Source organism: Gastrolobium bilobum, unplaced genomic scaffold (genome assembly GCF_033153095.1).
Source record: "Gastrolobium bilobum isolate Gb01-03AN ecotype WA unplaced genomic scaffold, APGP_CSIRO_Gbil_v1 utg5369, whole genome shotgun sequence".
Classification (NCBI taxonomy): Eukaryota; Viridiplantae; Streptophyta; class Magnoliopsida; order Fabales; family Fabaceae; genus Gastrolobium; species Gastrolobium bilobum.
Genome location: NW_026899621.1, coordinates 17721 through 34281, shown reverse-complemented (window position 1 = coordinate 34281; position 16561 = coordinate 17721). Strand labels below are relative to the sequence as shown.

Here is a 16561-nt window from a genome sequence, read left to right as displayed (position 1 = left end):
TGTAATTCCTATACATCATGTACATTATGAGTCTAGTTAGTGCACACAAATGAATTTTTAAAAAAATAAAATAAAAGGTCAAACAATAATTCTCTCGCTATTTATTGTAATTCCTATACAAAATGTACATCAGACACTTCGTTTGGATAGTCCAAAATTTACAACAGGTTAGTCAAACGTCTACTTGTAAATTATTGTAATTCCTATACATCATGTACATTATGAGTCTAGTTATTGCACACAATAAAAGGTCAAACAATAATTCTCTCTCTATTGCCTTGAGAGTTAAAATAAGAGGGAAGGTTGAACCGATGCATTGATAATGTTGTTATTATTTTCATATCACAACATATATATGTACACCAACGTTCTACTTTAAGTCCCTATCTCTTTGTTCTAGTTATGGATAAATTAATAAAAGATATTCAAGAAAAAGTGTTATGATGTATGTTTTTTGCATATAATATTATATTTATTGATGAGACTAAGGCCAGAGTTGACAAAAAACTAGAATTGCGAGGAAACACGTTGGAGTCTAAAGAATTTACGCTAAGCCGGAGCAAGATGGAGTATATGAAGTGTGAGCTTGCTTCAATAAGAGATAGGGATCAAGATTCTTTACATGTGCTTGGACAAAAGGTATCCAATAAAGATGCTTTCAAATATCTAGTATCAGTTTTGCAAAAAGGTGGATAGATTGATGAGAATATAAATCATAGAATCAAAGCAGGTTGGATAAGATAGCGTAATATATCAGGGTTTTTGTGTGACTGCAAAATTCTCTTTAGACTAAAAGAAAATTTTTATAGAACAACAGTAAGACCTACAATGTGATATGAAACTGAATGTTGGCCAACACCTAGGCAACATAAGCATAAAATGAGAGTAGAAAAATAAGAATGCTAAGGTAGATATGTGGTCATACGAGGATGGATAAGATAAAAAATAAAGATATTCGCCGAAAGGTGTAAGTAGTACTTATGGGTTGAAATAGATTGAGATGATCTAAGCACGTAATGAGAAGACTCATAAATGCTCCCATAAGAACAAAAGTTTGTTACCAAGAACTTAACTCAAAAAGAGGAAGAGGAATACTGAAATTTACTTAGAGGAAGGTAATAAAACAAAACTTAATAGAGTGATATATAAATTGATAGACGATGTGTCTTAGGACTAATCGGAAAAAAGCTATTAGTATTATGAAGGGTTAGATCTGTTTTTTCTCCTATGTTTTAGTTGGTCCCTTTTTAAACCATTTTCCCTTTATTTTTTTTCTTTATCTCTTCTTCTTTTCTTTCTTTCTTTCTTTCATTCTTTTCTTTCATTTCTTTTTTTTTCCTCTTAATCTTTCTTCTCTAATTTATATATTTTCTCTTTTCTTCATTTTTATCTCTCTATTACTTTGTTCATTTTATTTTTATTTTCTATTCTCTTTTTTCCTCTTATATATTTTTATTGTCACTTTATTTTATTTTATTTTTTCTTTAAATTTTTTATTACAATATTTTAATGGATAATGTTTTATATATGGAATAAGATATTATGCCTACTTTTTATTATTTGTACTCTATCTACGCATCTCCAATATCGTTAGATCATAACATCAACTAATAACCATCACCCCTTCTCTCCTCTTGATATTTTGATCCAACAGAGTTGAAGATGAGTAGGTAAAGTAGGCATGGAAAAATGTAGGCATAATATCTTATATATATGTATATATATATATACACATATATATATATATATATATTAAAGTAAAATTCATGATTCAAAGAGAAATATAAATTTTCCAAAATACAATTTAGTTTTAATCTTTAATACCAAAACGATGTCGTTTTGAGGCTACGGTAGATAACTTTATCTCCTGTGACAGGAGAAATATTTTTTCCTATATGTATATATATGTGTGTGAGTGTGTATATATATATACATATATATATACAAATATACATACATATAGGGTTAGGATTTCTCCACTCATTGAAGATGAAGTTGTCTCCAGTTAGAGGTGTGATAGGTCAGGCTAGGTGTAAGGACTCGCACCGTAAAATTAGGAATTTAAATTAATTAAAGGTAAAATTAAGAAATAATACCATAATTGACCCTAATAATTATGAGAAGGCTAAAGTAATTCTAGTAAGTGATTAATAATGTAGAAAATCATTTTTCTGACGAAAAGTGCAGATACCGATTCTGCTCCACAGTATAAATGCATACCGATGAAGTATCCCAGAAAATTATGAAAAGTATGTATATGTCACTAGAATAATATATAGGACTAGCATAACAAGTTTGGAGTCAAAATAATAAGAACTAGCGTCAGAACTGATACTGGCTTCGTAAAAGCGCATACCGGCAAAGTGCTGCGAAAAATAAAATAAAAATATGACAAATCTTAGAAAAATAGCTAGGTTCATAATCCTAAGTTTGGGATCAAAATATTAAGCGTAGCTATTAGTGCTAATACTGTGTGATTAATTTAATAGACCTATAAATACTTAAGGGCACAAGGCTCTAGGTCAGATTCTAATACTCCCACGTAGAGCTTCTGGTGCTATCTGGTTGCTGCCACCTTTTCTTACACTATTCCATTGCCTTCCTCTCATGAAATCAACAAAGTCATAGTCTTTTCACTTGATTCTTCCTCTTCCATCTTGTGAGCACTTGAGAGTATACATTGTGAGGGAGAAAGACACCTTCTTGCTGAGTAGAAGTTGTTGTTTGGGGGAGGTTTGGGGCTGACTTCGTTGTTTGGGGTTATGGGAGCCTTGTTCATACCATTGAAGGCTTCAAGGAGCCATTTTGATGGTGAAAGGTCCCATCTTGTGTAGCATTTTCGTGGTTCCTTAAAGTCAGCACCTTGGAGCTGTGTTGGAGGCTCCAAGTCAGTGTCATTTTCGAAGTTTTTAGCCTTGGAGGTATACCATGATAATATCGTTTGTAGTTTCATGATTTGAGCTTATTTAATCCATCAAAAAGGGAAACTTTGATCATTTGAGTTAAGGAATGATAATATAAGTCTAAAACATGTTAATAAACATCTGTTTAGGGAGTTATTGGACTCTCAATCGCATTTGAACACTTAAAAATGGGATTATGCAGTGAACATCTCGAGTTTCTGCATTCTGTCTGATAAGTATTCAAATACTTTCCGAGTAGTATTCGAATACTTATCAAGGGGTAGTCGAATACTCTTTGAAGGAGTATTGGAATACTTTTCCGGAAAGAAAAGTATTCAGATACCTATGAAGAAGTATTCGAATACTGGATAATATTCGGATACTGTGGGAATTGTATTCGAATACCTTGTGGTATTCAGATACTGGGTAAAAAGTATTCGGATACCTTGTGGTATTCGGATACTTAAGTGAAAGTATTCGGATACTTTCTGGAGACATAGAGTATTCGAATACTCATCGAAGAGTATTCGAATACCTCCTGCAGATTTAGTCTTAAATCATTTAAAATGAGTTGGAAAGCCTTAATCATTTCATGGGACCTTGGGTAATGATTATTGATGATTAATTATTGTATAAACAGACTGTGATTGTGTTGTTTGGTGATATTGAGCTTGTGTGGACTTGGCTTGGATTGATTGCTTAAGAGGTAAGCTTTTGTGTCCTCGGTTTAGCCATTGTTGGTTCCACCATACCCCATGGGGGGATGGTTCATATGCATGATGTGTTTTCATGTATTGATTTTGGAAATGTTGTTGAGCTATTTTGTGCAAGTTCCTTATGATATGCATGTGTTGTTCCACCTAGACGGTAAGCTTGTGTATGTAGGAGACATACCATAGGGTGATTCTGTGGGTGGGTGCAAGTGGTGTCTTACACTGATTTTAGGTAATAAACGTATGTAAATATTACATTTCTCTGGGCAGTAGAATAGTTAACACACATGACATGATTATTCTGCTGCATTGCACTGTTTTTGGAACTTATATTATATTACTGCTTTTGAACTTATATTGCACATGTAAGTGAGCTTGGGGTGGAGAAATCCTTGAGGACCCCTTGCCATACTGAGATTTCTGTTTAGAGATCTCACCTCACGTTTGGGGCACATTTTCAGGTTCAGGTAACTCAGGGGTTGAGACCTCGGGCGGCAGGAGGCCAAAGCTGATGTGATATGCTTGTTGTTATACTGTTATGCTTGGCTGCTGACATGCTTTAAGTTATTATCATGATTTTGTTGTTGTGACTCTGTTGGGCTTGTTGCCTTATTTGGTGAGCATGGGGGTTGTGCATGCCACATTGATTAACTTTGTCTTATTTTAGATTTGAGTTTTATTAATGTATCAGGATTATGGTCCGGACTACGTGTTGTAGACCCGTGACTTAGATACTCACTTTTTATGTCATGAGGTTATTCAGTGTATTTAGCTTTATTGCAATTTACATACAGGCGATGTTTTCTGAAAAAGGATTAAGTAATCAACTTGGTAATATTAATGACGTCATAATTGAAAAGAAAAAGTTTATTCCGCTAATACGATGACATGATAACAAACCGGGTATACACGGGGTGTTACACTAGGCCAGGCTTTGGCCTTACTGGCCTAAGCCTACGTAAAAAAATACTCAGTCTATCTGACCTATTGACCTATTAAATGCTTCGTTTATATGTCAGGTCTGGCCTATTGTAACAAATTAGAAAGCCTGATATGGCCTACAGGCCTTATAGGCCTCCCACCACAGATACTGCGCAAAGAAAATAATTGTATAGAGCAAAGAAAATTCCATTCATGCAAGAACTTACATTTCCCATAAAAAATAAAAAATGACAAACAAGAAAGAGCCAACATAATACCCCAACTCTAGAATGTATATCAGAGAGGAATAGAGTCAAATAAGTGGGGAAAATAAGAAGGAAATACAATTACTGGGTCAACCAAAGCTGAAATATACTCAATCTGCAAACATGCACATCACTCTCCCCTGCATGCAACCATCCCCTTTTATCCTTATACCATAAAATCCAAAAATTAAAAGAGAGAAGAAAGGTTCTTATCCACAATCTGCAGAACCCGTTGAAGAAAAGAGAGAGAATGAGGTTCACGCCCTTTTTAATTCCAGCTGGAAGGAATATACTCAACCTTATTGCTCCTTTGATTTTGCACGCACACAGAAAAGGGATGGAAGGAATTAAGTCTTCAAGTTCTGTGTACCATAAAGAAGATCACAAAAGTGGGGCTTTTGGGAGGGGAAAAAGATTAGGAGTAAGAGGAGACGTAGAAATAGAGAGAAGGAGCGTACCTAAACAAAATATGCTTCGCGAGCTCCAAGTAGAGGTGGCTTGTGGGAAACGGATGGCTAATAGCACGCCGGAGAGAAGAAGGGTGGTTTCCACATAAATGAGAGGTTCGCTATAAGTTCTAAGAGCAAAGAGGAAACTGAGATACGAGAGTGAGAAGTCACTGAGAAGAGTCGGCGCACAAAAAGAAATTAGGGTTGGGACTTAGCCACCTAGAATAAATATATTATTTTATTTTATTTTAAAAAATTAAATAGGCCAGCCTACAAGGCTTTAGGCCAAGGTTGACAAAGTTGGCATATGGCCTATTTGTTAAAAAAGTTTTCCTATAAGCCTAAGCCTACTCTCATACTTTTCAGAAATGTCAGCCTAGGCTAGGCCCAATATAGGCCAGGCTATTTACACCCCTATCTCCACTCACTGAATTATAACCATATAATAGTGTATCCATGGTGATAAAGGAAGAGAGAGAAAAAGAGAATCATAGGTATACAAAGGTGAATCAATTAATATAAGAAAATAAATAAATAAAATAACGTCATTTTGGGCTACCTGGAGATAACTTCATCTCCAGTGACTGAAGAAATATTTATTCATATATATATATATATATATATAATCTCAAGAGGAGAGAGAAAGAGTGAAAGTTAGTTGAGATTCTGATTCAACGGTGTTATGAGTAGGTAAGGTAGGCATGAAAAAAAAGGTAAGTAGAATATTCTATCCCTTTTTATTTTTATCCTTTTTTTCCTCTATCTTTACGTACTTTTCATTTAGATTTATCTGTCACCGATCCCAATTAATTTGGGATAAAAGTATTATTAATGTTGAGATCCTGGGCAATTTCTTCGAGTGTGAGAAGCATTCTTTTTGTATTCAGAAAAAATATAAACAAAATAAAAAGGAAGCATCCTTTTAACTGTTTTCTGGGCTATTTCAAGCAATGGCGGAGCCAGGATTATTAATCAAGGGGGGCGATTTTTTTTTTTACCCATTCAACCACACTTTCTCTCTCACGCACTCTCGAATTCCCCCGCCTCTCTCTCTCTCTCCGCCATCATTCCACAAAAGACACTAAACACAGCAAAAGGCATGGGCCATTTTCACCAATAGCTTTCTCGGTCAATTTAACTCAAACAAGCTTCTAAGTTTCCTCTATAATATAGCCTTATCATAACAAAATAAAGAGATTCAATATTACTTGTGGGTCTATTTGCACCTTCCCCTAAACTTGCGCATATTCAAACACACCAAACTTCAAAAGTAAATAGTATGAAAAAAGCTCTCCAAAATAACACTTCTCATTATAAAAATTATCTAGCTTTATTATAATGTATTAATGCTTTCTGAAATTAATACAACATATTTTCATTTTAAATGTGTAACTCATTAACTCAAAGCAAGTTTGCTCTTTATATATCAATAACATTTTGCAGCGGAAAGTTGAGAATGGAGGGGAGGAAGAGGGGGAGTCCTTGGCGCACCCTTGGTCTCTTTAAAGATTAAGTTAAAATAATTTTCTTCAAAACTTGGAGGGAGGGGGGGCGGCTGCCCACCCTAACCTCCCCCTGCCTCTGCCTCTTATTCCAAGCCTAAAAGTGTTCTCGACTATTTATCTTTGAATGCCCACTGGCATAGCTACAAGCAAAAGCAAAGTGTTGGGCTGACTCCATTTTATTACCTGATATTCAGGATAGGCTTCGACAATTGAGCAAGATTTTTTACCCGAAATATATTGGGCTAACCCAAGCACAAGAACATACCGAACCCAATTTTACTTTGTATTCGAGCCTAGGGCTACCCAAAATAAAAACAACAAAGCTTAAGGTACGGGCTTTTTTACCATTGTGTTCCTTAATAAAAAAATTTATCAGTTTGCCCATGTTTTTAAACTATTTTAAAAAATTGACCTTTTAACCCAAATATACACCAATATGTCCTTGTTTGACTAGCGCTCATACTCAAGTACGTAACCAATATATTCGAGTAAATCAAGTATCGTGAGTTTTCACTCGAGTACAAACCCTGATACTCGAGTATGGAACCACATACTCGAGTATCAGGGACCTATACTCAAGTATGATAATTATTTTTTTACCATAAAACTTCGGAAAATCATAACTTTTGGCTCAAGGGTTCGAATCAGGTATTTTTTTTTTCCACATAATTTTTTGACGTCTACGCACAAGAAAATTCCTGAAGGGTTATTTGTTAGTGTTGGAAAGTAAAAATTCAAATAACGTCATTCTTAAAGATAAAATATACAGAATAGGACACAAGGAAACATTTTTTAGGAAATTTGTTTGACCAAAAGTTACGTGAAATAAAAAAATGCACCTAATTCCGACACCCGAGTCAAAAGTTATAGCTATCCAAAATTTTACGGTAAAATTTCCCAAATTTTGTAATATAATAGGTCTTGTGATACCTACAAAGCCATATGATGGTGTAATCGATTAATTGATCCAGCCAACAATCAGGAATGTGTGATATGAGCCTCAGTTCACTAATATAATCGTTTACCGTATGCTAGTATAATCAATTACTTGTTCTTGTCAATGGTCAGGGTTTTATAAAAAAAACCCAGCTCTCGCAAGTAACTTGGGTTGAATACTCAAGTATTGTTTGTGATATGAGTTTTTCTAAACATTTACTCGAGTACACCACCCATGTACTCGAGTAAATGTTCAGAAAAACCCAGATCACGAACAATACTCAAGTATATAGTGTACCCGAGTATTTACTATTTCGTGCAATATACTCGAGTATCAATCCCCGTACTCGAGTACACAACTCGGTAAACGGTCAAATATGGACAGATTGATGTTATGTTTTGGTACGAAGGCAAAGCGGTAATTTTTATTTTAATTAAGGTCAAAAAGCTTAAGGTACGCCTATATTTCTAATTAAGAATTAGTTTGAAATCAGAACAAATTTTAGATAAAATGTATTTTTTTTGCATTCAATGTATATTAAAAACATTACAGTTTATCGTAAAATAAAAGAAAAATGCATTCATCTTCTAGCTGTTTTTAGTTTTTAAATTTATCTTCAAACTTATTTTTCTTCCAAACAGATTAAATTTATACACCGATATTTTTATCCCTTACTTCGTTACCACCATAAATCAGTCACATGTTATTCTTTTTTTTCTGGTAAGCTAAGGGAAAAGACCAACAGCACAAAAGGATTACAAAGTAGAAATATGACGAGGTCTACAGACAGAAGCTAAATCTGCATTAAACAGAAAATTAATTCCAACGGGGAGGGGAACTAAAAATAAACATATCAGGTGTATCTAATTTATCTAGGGAAAAATTATCAAGCCAATCAACACAGTGGTTGCCTTCTTTGTAAGTGTGACGCAATTGAATTCTCTAATCCTTATCCATCCATGCCCATATTCGAGACATCAAGTGAGTCTCGCAGGCTGCATCACCAGCATTAAAAAGAATGGTGATAGCAAATGTTGAATCACTTTCAACAATTATGTTTTTCCAACCTTGCTCTCACGTTAACACCAAGCCCTTGAGGATGCCCCAAAGTTCAACAGTGAGAGCGTTGCAAATACTAATTCTATAAGGTTGTGTTTGGTTCGCGACTTTTACTTAGTATCCCAGCAAAGTGCATGTGGGTAACTGAGTTCTCCACGTTTGGTTGAAGGATTACCCAAAATTTAGCCATCAAAGTTCCTTCCCCAGCTATCTGCATTTTAGTGTAAATGAGGGCAATTTCTACTGTTGAAGAAACCCTTTTCAAACATGGTATTATTCAATAATACCGGACAATTTGAAAAGGGGACAAAATTTTTGACAAAGTTACCCTTCATCACTCCATCCTTTCACTTCTTACGACTTAAAAGCACCACCAGACAAAATTATTTCCCATTCAAGCACCACCACGAACTGATACTAATATATTCACAAACCAATTAAGTTTTCATGCAAGAAAGCTAAAGACTTTAAAAAAAAAAAAACAATGTCCTGGGTTCACATATGAACAGCCAGACCTATGGCTGATATTTTAAATGCATAAAAATGAGTTCTAAAGTCTTGAAACACAAATTTGGTGCACAAGACAGTTACCACAAACACAAAATTAGAAACTTCCAATCAAGATTAAAACTTTTCATATAAACGAGTTTTTAACAAATACAGGGTTATTTCAATTGGGGGTTCTTTTGTAATTTGATTAAATTTTTCCATCTATATTTTATCTTCAACCAAACACACATTCAGTAATTTAACTCAATTTTTTTGGTAAAATTTTGCCCAACCCAATAACATTTTTAAAATTTTCCTATATAACTCACTTTCTCCTCAGATACCTAGTAATTATATTTTCCTAGCGAAAAAAAAAATTTTCCGAACCAAACACTACCTAAGAGTATCCAGTTAACCAAAGATTAGCTGAATTTCTGAAAATTCCCCCACCAGCGGTCGTACCTGAACTACCTTTTGCAGCCCCATCCGAGTTTAATTTTACCCAATCACATGTTATTCTATTACCATATAACAGAACAAATACATGTCCAATGTAAAATTTAGAAATCTTATTCTTTGTCTTAACTGTTAATTTTCGTCCATCATTGAAATTTATTGACATATTTATTAATTACAAATAGATTGAATTCTAAATCCAAAGATCCTTTCTATAAATACATATATAATATTGAAAGTATGGGCATTGCATTATCTGATCATTCATCTTTATTGGAAACTTAGGGCACCTGCTCACCTTGTTCTTCGTACGGTTGCAACTTATTTCTTCCCTATCCAATTTAATTGACAAAAAATAAGCTAGTACAATTTCCTATCCTCATTTCGTCCAAAAATAAATAAACTCGTATAAATTTAAGAGATTAATATTACAGAGGGGGATACTGGGTTACATTTTACTATGAGAAACTTATATGGGTTTTTGGAAAGGAACAACCTTGATACAAAAAAACTATGTAACAGTTCAATGAATAAAACACTTGAAGCAAGTTGACCTTGGACGAAGCCTTTACCCAATAGTTGCCGAGTAAGCTATTCCTCCCAATAATGATGACAACAACAAAATCTTAAAGAATACTTTCTCAAATTATCCTAGAAATGTCACACACAAAATATGGTTTCTAGCCTCAGTTGCTAGGTGTAACCATCCATCCCCAGTAGAACGTATGGTCAGAAGCTAATAGCTCTATGCCTATGCTACAAATGAAATATATAAACCAAATACCCTCCCGCAAAGGCTCACAGAAGTGCAAACAGGAATATATACCATTTTCTGAAGTAAACTACCATATGGAATCCTCTTTGTCAGTATGAACAGCAATACAAGTACTACTCGTTATAGTTTAAGCAAATCATTGGACTTAACAGAAGACCAGCCCCATTCACCACCCATTTTAGTATCAGATTCACCACAAGCATCAAATATTATTCGCAAGACAAGGTTTTAGGTTGTTAGTTGTTTTTCCTGGGAATGTCTAAGAGAGAGATGTGATTCCACCATTGAAAGACTATAACTCACAGTTACAGTCTTCCAATTTTGATAACAAAAATATTTCATCCAGTACTTTATAGATCTCCTCAGATTGAGGGTGTGATTCATCGGCCACTAAAAATTCTTTGAATTCACCATCTATCTCTATTAAGCTATGACCAGGATTCTTCTTCACACCCTTGTCTCTCATCAAACTTCGCACCCACTTTACATCACCCCATTTTCTCTCATTAGCACAAATATTTGCCAGCAGCACATATATTCCACTGTCTTCTGGATCCAAGCTTAAAAGATTACAAGCCGACAATCTAGCAAGCTCAACATTGCCGTGCATTCTACAAGCATTTAGAAGGGCACCCCAAGAAGCCTCACAAGGTTGCATTGGCATATTTGTTATTAACTTGTATGCCTCTTCCAGGAGCCCAGTTCGACCTAGTAGGTCAATCATGCATGCAAAATGTTCCCTTTTGGGTTTTATCCCATAGTTTCTTTCCATGGTTTCAAAATATTCTTGACCTTCAGAAACTAACCCACCATGACTGCAAGCTGTCAACAAACTCACAAATGTAATATCGTCCGGCTTAAGTTCCATATATCTCATCTGATCAAACAGGTTGACAGCTTGCTTTGCTCGACCATTAGCAGCATACCCTGCAATCATAGAATTCCAAGAAATCAGGTTTCTCTCTGACATTGCACTAAAGACTTCTGCTGCTGCATCTATGCTTCCACATTTGGCATACATATCTATAATTGCATTTGCCAGAGTAACGCTAAGGGGCACTCTTTTTCCGTTGACAAAATATTGATGAATCCAATAACCCAAATTCAAGAAACTCAGTTGGCCACAAGCAGAGAGTACACTCACTAAGGTGTGCTCAACTGGAATCAACCCTGCCCCAATCATTTCATGAAACAATTTTAATGATTCCGTGGGTTTGTTATTCTGAGAATATCCCGCAATCATAGCATTCCAGGAGACCACATTTTTCTGAGGAGTTTGATCAAAAAACCACCTTGCAGATTCCAAGTCTCCACATTTAGCATACCCATTAACCAGGCTAGTCCATGAGAAAACATCCCTAGTTTCCATTCGGTCAAAAAGCTCTCTAGCATCCATCAAACTACCACATTTTATATACATATCCAACAAGGCATTGTGTAAACTTAAGCTGCACCTCATATTCTTCTTTTCTATATTTTCATGAATGCTTTTCCCCATACCAAGGTCACCCTTCTGAGAGCAAGCTGAAAGCAGCGCAATCAACGTCACCTCATTGGGCTCAACATCACTGAGCAACATCAAATTGAATAGGTCCATAGCTGCATCTGAACAGCTATGCGTCGCATACCCATCAATCATCGTGGTCCAAGTAACAACATCCTTGTAAGAACTTTCGTCAAACACGTAGCGCGCATGTTTCAACAAACCACGGTCAGCATAAAAATGGATAAACCCATTTCGCACAAGCAATTCGGAATCAAACCCCATTTTTCGAACAACGCAATGCACCGATTCCCCCTCCAAAACTCCGGCAAACTGCTCGCACGCCTTGAGCGCGAAAACGAAGCTCCTGCAGTCCATTTCAACGTGTTCTCGAAGCATTCGAACAAAGAAGGAGAAAGCCACGGTGGGAATTTGGGCTTTACGATAGCCTCTGATCATGGTGTTCCACATGTAAGTATTGGGTTCCTCAATTTGGTCGAAAAGAACGTGGGCATATCGAATGTCTCCGGCATCGGCGAGAGCGCAAAATGCAAGGACCCTGCTCACGGGGAACACGTGGGCAATGAGACCGATGCGGGTCATGCGTGCTTGAATCTGCCTCAGTTGCCGCATGGTGGAACACGATTCCATGACAACGAGGGTTGGGTTTGTGATGACAACGTTGGTTGTCGAGTTCCATTTCAGTTCCTTTGTAGAAACCGACGCGGACGACAATGGTTTACGGTATTGAAGATGCAACGGTGATCTGGATATAAGGTTTAAACGGAGAGAGCGAGAAACAAGAACAAACAAATTTTTCATATGTTACATACATGGGACTTGTGAACATTACATTCTTCAGTTGATCTTTTTATAAGACCATATGTGCAAATTAATTGTGCAATGGCAGCCGCAACTTTCGTTTAACTTGCTATGGGTTTGTTTGACGTTTAAGGGACCCATTGGAAAGACAAAATAAATTCAAGGATTAAATTACAAGTATGGGATATTTTCAAGATTTGAATTGCCCGTTTATGAAAATTTGGCATATTAAGTGGTGTCTGAATTGTAATTCCAAGTCCTAAACCCTTTTAAGTAAATATTGTAATACTAAACTAAAATCAACCCAGACTACAAAGTTCATGCAATAATCCATTATCTCAGCCGTGAACAGTAGAATACATTTTCATTCGTCATGGTAGGTGGGATCGGAAGATTCACATATAGCATAATGCATGTTTGCAATGAAAAATGGCATACATAAACCAAAAGTGTCAAGCCCTGGCTCGCTAGCATTTGGCCTCAAACCTTCTAAACACATTAAAAATTATGTAGTTAGAATTATTTAGTTGTAAAAAAAAAAAAAAAAAAAAAAAGTTGATCATTTATAGTTTTAGATATTTGAAAAGAAAATTAAAGAAGGCTGTTAATAAAAAATGGTTCGCAAAGTAGTGATCGGGTCTCTCTGTTTAGAAGATATGATGACAAGATCTGGACTCTTTAAGGCTGGGGTGGTTGTTGACCACTGTCCGTAAGACATCAAATAAGAAAATTAAAATTAGTACAAGTTCGGAAGTCATCACAAAATTTCTTATTGAAACGTCATGCAAATGTTCTACGACTCTAAATCAAAAACTACGAGTGAGTCTAAATTGGACCAATGTACAAGCAATATTTTCCTTCTTGATTGTGTTTGGGTGAAAGATAATTCCAAAAATGGAAAAGGAACAATGAAAAAGAGAATAATCACTCTGTTTTCGAGTTTAATAATAGAATAATCTCTTTCTCTCTGTTTTTATCAAATACTATGCTTTCGTTTTTAAAATTGAAGTGAAATGGGAAATATATACCTATAGGTTAAAAATAAATATCTTACATTCCGTTCTGTTTCTCTTCTTTATAATTTTCATTCCCAAACAAAATAATAGTTTTATTTTGTTTTTCTATAAACCTTTCGAACAAGAAAATATTATCACATCAAAAGACAAGCATACATTTGCAAACAAATCATGGCCTCATGGATTTGAAAGAATATAAGGATACAGGAAGTAAACATGCCTTGAATGGTTTGTCTAAAAAAACATTGCATTTTAAAGACAATAGGAATCTCGACGAATTGCTCAGTTGAAGCATCCTTTCCAGATCAGCACCTTCAGATTATTTGGGAAAATCTTCGGGATTTCAGAAAAGCGCGCGTTTCTAATTTCAAGAATTTTGAGGTTTGTCATCTTCTTGAAACCAGTTCCATCCCAATGCACTTCTTCGCCTTTAGGCAAGTCAATCTTCAAGACTTCAACGCAAGAAGTTCCCTTGAAAACAAGAGTATAAGTTAGCTAATATATATTGTATACATATGACTTAGGAATTTGGCATAAATAACTAGTGAAATTCACAAATATTATTTAAGGACGATGTTGCATTATGTTCTACAGCCAATGAAGTTTATCAACATACAAAATTGGAAAGCCATGTCATCAAGCACATATATTCATCAAAATAGGAAAGTGAAGGGATTGAAAACAGAAAACAACCATGCAGATTGTTCTAGCTTACCGTACGTTGTCGCAAAACCTTAAGAACGTCTTTATAGTACCATAATCTACTACGTTTACCAGGATCTGAAGGTGATTCCTGATAAAAAATTTTGATAGCCAGGTCTTTTATCAAGTCATGCACTTTTACCAGACCACCATCGATCTTTACGAAAGATTTTGAAATCAACACTTGCAAACCATATCCTGGATGGAAACCACGACCATTCAGGAGCAAATAAGTAACATGGTCCAGTTCGTAACCATGGAAGCAACATGCAATGTCAAGGAAAATTGTTTTCACATCTTCATCCAAACTATCGTAGCAGATCTTCAGGATCCAGAAAATCATGTCATTCAAACCGTTCGCTATTGTAGAAAATCTGCGGTGTGTTTTCAACACAGATTTCCATTTAACTATTAGCTTATCAAACAAGTAAGAGCCAATTAATTCCAAAACCAACGGAATTCCATTGGAATAGCGTACTACTTGTTTAGATAGGTTCATGTAAACTGGATCAGGTTCTTTATTTTCAAAGGCCTTCCAACAAAACAACTCAAGAGCTTCTTCTTCATCTAATGGGTCGAGTGCATATTCTCTATCAACGCCATGGTCTAAAAGCAAACGCCGATCCCTTGTTGTTATAATGACTCTGCTGCCAGAACCAAACCAATCACATCCTCCAGCTAATGACTTTAACTGCTCCGGTTCGCTAACATCGTCAAGAATCAAAAGAATCTTCTTTCGGTGGAACCTTTGTCTTAGTAATGGAATTATTTCACTTACATCAGCAAACTTGTTGTCCTTCTCCTCAACGATTTCGCAAAGTAGTGTCTCCTGCAACGTCACTATGCCAAGGTCATGTGATTTCTGTCTAACATCAGCAAGAAAACACAAACCTTCAAACTGGTCTGAAATCGAATTATGTACAGCTCGGGCAAGTGTTGTTTTTCCTACTCCACTCATTCCCCAAATCCCTAACATGATGGTTCTCTCGTCTGATTCCAATTCTAGAAGTGAGGTTATTTCACGCAGCTGAGATTCCATTCCAACTAGGTAATCACCAATATGCAAAAGTGTGCGATTGATTTTTCTGGATACCTCTCCAATGATCTTTCGAATAAACATAAATATAGATTTAGACCTGAAAAGTTACAAAAAATGAATTCCCGTGTCCTTTAATTTCTTAATAACATTATGAAAGAAAATGGTACATATTTCTTGGAAATCGGAGATTACAAAACAATTCATGTCTGAACCAAACTAGTCAACTAATCACTTATTGACACAATTAATCATTTGAACATTCTCAAAATGAATACATTTTTTATTAGGAAATTATAATTCCTATCGTGTTGATAGGCAACATATTGTATTAATAATTATATTATGCTATTTAATATATATTGGATAAATTAAAGTGATCAAATAAAGATACCTAAATAGATTCGGAGTAACTGTGGACAAATAAGTGGATATCAATGTTTGGTCAACTAGGTATAATGGGAGCTTACTGGTCCAACAATAAAGAAAAACACTATAAAAAGTTATGGTCTCCAATATGTTATATAATGAAACAACCCTTGTTTCTAATCCCCATCAAGAGAGAGACAGCACATTAAAGATTAAGGATACTATTTGACTGAGGAAGATTACATACCCCAAAGGAAAAGATCGAAATTATTCCGCTGCTATGAAGACAGGTATGCCTCCACCTTTTTATTAGTATTTCTTTATGATTTGGTATGATGAATCTTGGTTTGTTGGTGATGGTTATCACCATAAGGTTAAAAGGAATTAGCATTCCAATAATTGGTATTAGAGTCATCGTAATATTGAATCATGAGGGAATTAAGTTTTGTGATTTTTATATATGATGAATCATGAAAAGTTTTGTTTTTGTTTTTTTTTTTTGAACATGGATTCCATCTCATGTATTTTGTATTAGGTATGTATTGTTTTTTTTCCTCACGGTGATTTTTGGTTTTGGAACAAAAGTTACAATCTTTTGAAAATATAGAATTCACAGTTTAATAAGGGTTTATTATTTAAATTTTTGAATATGTATAAAGA

The 16561-nt window shown here is 35.2% G+C and overlaps 2 protein-coding genes across 2 annotated transcripts; both read right to left on the bottom strand.

Annotated features, from left to right (window-relative positions):
• Positions 1-10121: 10121 nt before the first annotated feature.
• LOC133292009 (pentatricopeptide repeat-containing protein At2g22410, mitochondrial-like) lies at positions 10122-12778 on the bottom strand. Its single transcript, XM_061490379.1, has one exon. The coding sequence runs from the start codon at positions 12776-12778 to the stop codon at positions 10766-10768; it is 2013 nt and encodes a 670-aa protein (XP_061346363.1). The 3' UTR covers positions 10122-10765.
• Positions 12779-14076: 1298 nt separating this feature from the next.
• Positions 14077-15535, bottom strand: LOC133292008 (disease resistance protein Roq1-like). Its single transcript, XM_061490378.1, has 2 exons — positions 14510-15535; positions 14077-14265 (listed from the first exon to the last, which is right to left on the bottom strand). Exons 1-2 carry the CDS (start codon positions 15533-15535, stop codon positions 14077-14079), a joined length of 1215 nt encoding a protein of 404 aa, XP_061346362.1.
• Between the last annotated feature and the right edge of the window lie 1026 nt (positions 15536-16561).